Source organism: Acanthisitta chloris, unplaced genomic scaffold, assembly GCF_000695815.1.
Source record: "Acanthisitta chloris isolate BGI_N310 unplaced genomic scaffold, ASM69581v1 scaffold3712, whole genome shotgun sequence".
Lineage (NCBI taxonomy): Eukaryota > Metazoa > Chordata > Aves > Passeriformes > Acanthisittidae > Acanthisitta > Acanthisitta chloris.
Window position 1 is genome coordinate 32,512 of NW_008659786.1, and position 6,000 is coordinate 38,511.

The following is a 6,000-nucleotide window of genomic DNA, read 5'->3' on the forward strand; positions in this document are numbered from 1 at the left end:
ATATATAGATGCTGAGCAGAAAGGAGTTCTGGGTAAATAGTCAGCAAATGGAAGACTGGAAGGATGGGAAAGGGTACAAGAGCAAGGCAGTCTTCAGTTCTCCCCATGACTGCTCCAAAAAAGACACAATTTGGAGATACCAGAGTCCTGGCCATGCACTTTCTCTCATTAAGTCATTCTACAAGCCTGTTTAAAGCCCAACAGTGAAATGTGCTGGTGTGAGTATCATTTCTGCATTATCTCTGCAACCAACAATAGGCATGAGCACAGATGCCATGAGCACACAAAGTGAATAAGGACTGGGAAGTGGGAAACAGAGACATAAGGTATGTCACATGGACAGACACAGCATGAGGGGAACTGGTGCTCACTAAGTCTTGCTTCAGAATAGCAGGAGAATTTGCTACTGGCTTCCTCTCTTACTGGCACTGCCTCTTGCTCTGAGCCCTTGCCTAGGGAAAATATTTCTTTTGGCTAATTCTGGAGAAAGCCTATAGTGAGAAGAAGTCCATAATGAACACTCCTGTATTTTCACACATACCACACAGCCTCCCCCCAAAGCCCAGCATAAGAGTAGAAGAATATGGAATAGTAAGTAAGATATGTCAATAAAACATTGGATGGCATAGACAGAAATCAAAGATTAATGAGGTAGAAAGAGTAATGAAATACATATTATGACACTATTAGCATTATCTTGAGACTTTTGAAAACAGTGATGTCAAGGCATTCGAACCATCAGTGTTTCTATCCATTTTCATTTTTTCAAAATGTAATTTCAAATCTAACTTTTTTTTTACAACTCTACACATTTCTGACATTATACAATTGGCAGTCACTTTCTCATGAAGTAAAATACTTCCCAGTGTTCCCAAAGCTGGAGTTTCAAACCACCGAATCACAATGCCTGGTCACTTGATTTTTTTTTTTGGTGGGTTTTTTTTTCAACACAAGGAGGTAGAGATATTAAATTGACAAGCACATCTTAACTGCTTTCAACTAAGCCAACAACAACTTCATACTAAGTTTTTTAGATTTCCCAGATCTAAATATAAATGGAGAGCAAAGGTTCCTAGCAATCTAATTCCAAATCCTTTCCCATTTCCAAACAGGGAAATAATCACTACTCATACACTAGACTGAATTAGGTAATATTTATTCAAATTGTATATACATGCTAAAACAGTGTAGGAAACACACAAAGATCTCCAGGGAACTACTTCCCACCAGCATCCCAGATATTCCATCCCCTTTTTTTTTTCTTTCTTAAGAAATAGTTGTGATGCTAGTTGGCAGCAAAATGCAGATCTATTGAAAGCTGCTTTGAAATGCTTCAGTTGGTTTTAATATAAAACAAGTTGGCAAAATTGGAAACAGTGGGTATCAATGCTTCACATTTCATTTTTTTGAAAATGCTTCTCTGATTCTTTCCTTCTATTAGCAAAAAATGGAGTAGGGATATCAACAGCACAAATTTCTGTAGACCCATACCAAAAAGGTGCTGGAAGTGGTGGCAATATGTATATGAAACTATGTGGTGGTATCTAAGTCAAAGATCAGTATCTCTGTTTATCCTACATTTAACATAGCAACGACTCTTCAAGTCATGTCAATTGGATTTGCAAAGGATACTAAATTAGGAAAGGTTGTGAACAGTGAAGAGAACAGAGATTTAAATACCAGGCTTTTGAGAAGTCAGAAATACAAGCATGAAATAGAATGAGATTCAAGTGGGACAAATTAAGGCTGATACCACTAGGAACATAATTAGAAACAGCAAAGTGATATTAAATAGTTTCTTGGAGAGCAATGACTTATTGTCTGAAAATGAATCTGAAGAGGAAAGAAATGGTAGCAATTTATACTTGGTTCATCCTCACTGGTAGTGAAGAGATTAGTATTTTAAAGCATGCACAATCTGCATGGGAAGGCAAGAATAGTACAGGTACATGTATTCCATTAATGAGCACGGACTTGAGCAGACACTACCTGTGCTATTTCTGGTTTTAGAGAAAGGATCACCAAGATCATTGGATATAAGGGCACCAAGAGGATCTCTAGAAAGAGTCATGAGTCAAATAGAGTGGTTCCTGATGTTCCATTTCCCTCAGAGACTTGCTATAACACCTCATACCAAGCTAATATTTTCTTAACTTCTGGTGTTGTTGCAGAAAGTGGACAAGATCCTGTTACTGAAATTATTCATAAACTTGGCCATTTAGCCAAGTTATCAGAGCAAAGACAGAAATACTTTATAGAACAAGAGACCTTCCAATCAGAGATAAGGCTGCAAGGAAAGCTTCTTGTGCAACATTTTATTCCCATGCACCTTCTGTGGTTTTAGACTACTGAAATGCCTTTTGCATCCTGGGGCATCATCACCCATGCACTGGCCTGTGCAAAAGACTCAGAGCTCCTACAGCAGAGCATAGAACATAACACTGCCATCTAAATGGCACTTATCTACATCTCTTCCTGTTCTGCCACCATCCTGACTACATTCCAAAGATCACAGAGCATTTATGGTAATATGGAATTTTGCATTTAACCCTATGCTATAATCAAATTTCTGCAAAAGTTAAGAGAGAAAGTTTATTTTCTGGAAAACAGTGTGAACTCATTGATGTAGTATTTCCTCAAAGTTCCCAGAAATATGCAGACTGATCCTCTCAGTTGCCACAAATACTTTGCATTGGACTGCTGGAAGATTTTCAAGGGAGACACCATCCAAGGGAAGATTGCAGGGATTTGTGGGAATTCTCTGTTGACACAAATCTGACCTAATCATAGACTGGCCTGGATTGGAAGAGTCCTTAAAGATTATCTGGTTGCAATCCTCCTGCCATGGGCAGGGACAACTTTCACTAGGTCAGGTTGCCAAGAGCTCTATCCAACCTGGTCTTGAACACTTCCAGGGATGGAGCAGCCACAGCTTCTCTGGGCAGACTGTGCCAGTGTCTCACCACCCTCACAGGAAAGAATTTCTTCCCAATATCTAATCCTAATATACTCTCTGTCAGTCTGAAGCCATTCCCCCTTGCCCTGTCACTCCAGGCCCTTGTTCATAGTCTCTCTCCATTTTTCTTGTAGGCTTCCTTCAGGTAGTGGAAGGCTGCAAATAGGTCACTCCAAAGCCTTCTCTTCTACACACTGGACAAACCCAGTTGTCTCAGTTCTCAACCTTTCCTCATAGGAGAGGTGTTCCATCGCTCCAATCATCTTGGTGCCTCCCCTGGACTCTCTCCAACATGTTCCTGCCCTTCCTGTGCTGGGGACCCCAGAGGTGGATGCAGCACTCCAAGCAGTGTCTCACCAGAGCAGAGGGGCAGAATCACCTGTCTCATTCCTCTGACTAACACGATATGTGGCCGAAATGAAGGTAACAGATAGGACCTAGACCACCTACACTGCTGGTTTGTCTTCAGAGGAAGTTTTAGCGAAGTAGCTAGTGACTTAGGCAACCAGACCTCTGACAGGCATCTGCTGAAATGTTGGAGCTTCACAGTGTCATTTACTTACACACAAAGAAAATTGTCATGTTGTCCAATGAGAGAAAATAATCCCCAAATAAAGCCTCCCCAGATTGTAGCGTTGTGTAGTACAGTCATTGTTAGCCAAGAGTAAATGGGAAGAAAGGCAGTACTAGGGCAGAGAGAACTTGTGTAGAGACCTCACATTCATCTTTCATTCTACATTCGTGGCCTTGTTCAAAAAACAGATAACCTGTTTGCTTCTCACCCTTGATAGAACATGCATTGCTCACTAGTACACGTGCAGAGACAAGGGATGGGGGAGAAAAGATCTTAGGAATCTAGAAATACTGAGGAATTCTCCATTATTTGCATTTTTGAAATCAAGGCCATATGCTTTCCTAAATTTTGATTTGTTTTAGTTCAATCAGTTGTTATGGATTTGTTGTAGGATTCATTTAGTGAAATTCTATAACTCGGGTAATAAAGTAAATCAGATTATATCAAAATTAAAGCAAAGAAGTATTTTGAAAAAAAGGTATGTAAAGAAAATGGATAAACAGTCTTCATTTCTGTTGCTGATATGGGTCAAAAATAAGCAGGGGTTAAAATACTACCAGGAAAACATAGATTGGACATAAAGAAAATCCTCAGAACAGTAAATCTTTTGATCCTTCAAACAGGCATAGGTAAGGCCTGGGACAAGTTCCATAAGAAGGCTGTGGCATCCTCATCACTGAAGATTTTTAAGAACAGCTCAAACATCTGGCAAACATGACACTGGGTATAGCTGGTCCTGCTTTAGGGCACAGTACAGGAACTAGATGTCTTCATGGGTTCCTTCTAAGCTTAATTCCTGCATATTATTTCTTCTGTAATGCCTATGACCTTTGTGGTCTGAAACTCAGTTTAATTACTGTGAACTTTTTCTATTTCTTTTCCCTGCTCTTCAGAAAAAAATTAAAATACTGATAAAGTTCATGTATTTTCCTCAAATTACCAGGAAGAGAAATTACAGATTGAAGTAGACCAAATCCTATCAGCAATTGCTGCTAGGATGCAACAAGAGGTGTGGTCACACATAAATACGTGGTTCTATCTTCGCATGACACAAGTAGCAAACCCAGCAGAAACCTGTCCCTTAACCTCCAGCTGAGAAGTGTGACGTCCTGAGTCAACAAACAGATAACTTGTGTCCTTGACACAAACAGACAAAGCAAGAAGAACTGATCCACAGACCTTACAGGCAAGTAAATATGCCTTCCAATAAGTCAAAATCCTTAATCAGCAATCAAAGGCATCCGGTCACTTGGTATCAGGCCAAAAAACCAGAAGTGCTAACCCTATAAAGTCTTGCAACCTGGACACCATCCTAACAAAATGATTGCTCAGATGCATTAGAGCTCCATGTTCCCTGACTACCCAGAGGCTCAGACCTATTAATATCAGCCCAAGAGTCCATCCAAATCAGCAGCTCACAAAACTTTGTTCTCTGGCATTAGCTGAGGGAATAAAGGAAATATGTGATGTCTCAGATACCAGTTCCTGCATCACCTAGTACCTAAAATGCATCACTGTCACTTTTTGCATGTCTGTAGAAATGCCAAAAAACCTATAGAATCATAACAGAACTAAGACTATGTATTCATGTGAATAATACAACAAAATCATTCTTGCAGAAACAAAGCAATTTCATTTACGTCTAAATAAGAATGAACATATTAGCAACAGATTAAGCATCTGGAATCTTTTAAATAATTTGACTAAATGTGCAGCATTATTAAGAAAAGATGTGGGATTTTTTCTATTGGGATTTATGTCTAATACTTATTTCACTACAGATGAGCATCATCAGGCAGCAGGAGAAGCAGCCAGAAGAAAACAGTTTGCTTGTTTGCTCAATAAATGAACTATTTGTTCTGTATTTTAAAGAAGGTGAAAACTAACACCATGCTAATCCTGCCAGGCATGGCCTGTGTGTGGTTGGTCAACTGAACCCTGAAATCTGGTTTACAAAGGTCTGGAAGTGATACAACACTGGCAATTTCAAAGGAGACTTGTGAGATCACTGAACTCAAACTCCAGATTCCCAAACCCAAATTTTCAACATTGCACTTTGGGGCCTTCAGAGGCCCAGCAGGGAATGTCAGTTCCCACTTTCCTTCCACTGTCCCAGGACATGAAACCTGGCACATCTAAGGCAGATGCTTTTCAGAGAAATTACACTCGCATCCAGCCTCTTCTCTTTTGCTGAATTATCCTGTTGTCAGTACCCCCAGAGATGCCAGGTGGCTATTCTTCATAAAAACACGTTATTCAGAGATGCTCTTCAGTATGGATTGCCAGTCTTGAATCCAGAATGTCCTCTGGGGACAGTGAGTGGGTGGGGTGTTTCTCCAGCAACTATAAAAGAAGATCCATCATAATGTCTAACCCTGTGGATTTCTTCTACTCTAGAAATAACCCAGACATCATAAGGCCCATTTGTCACAGAACTTCTGCAATGCACATTTTTCCATTCTTGCCTTAT

The 6,000-nt window shown here is 39.9% G+C and overlaps 1 protein-coding gene across 1 annotated transcript in view; it reads right to left on the bottom strand.

The window, feature by feature from the left end:
• LOC103797319 (anoctamin-2-like) overlaps window positions 1-6,000 on the bottom strand; it is a gene marked incomplete at its 3' end in the record, with an annotated part of 134,570 nt that overhangs the window by 30,412 nt on the left and 98,158 nt on the right. The window contains exon 16 of the mRNA XM_009069522.1: window positions 5,628-5,637. Coding sequence (XP_009067770.1) covers window positions 5,628-5,637 — 10 coding nt within the window. The remainder of the gene's footprint in view (window positions 1-5,627; window positions 5,638-6,000) is intronic.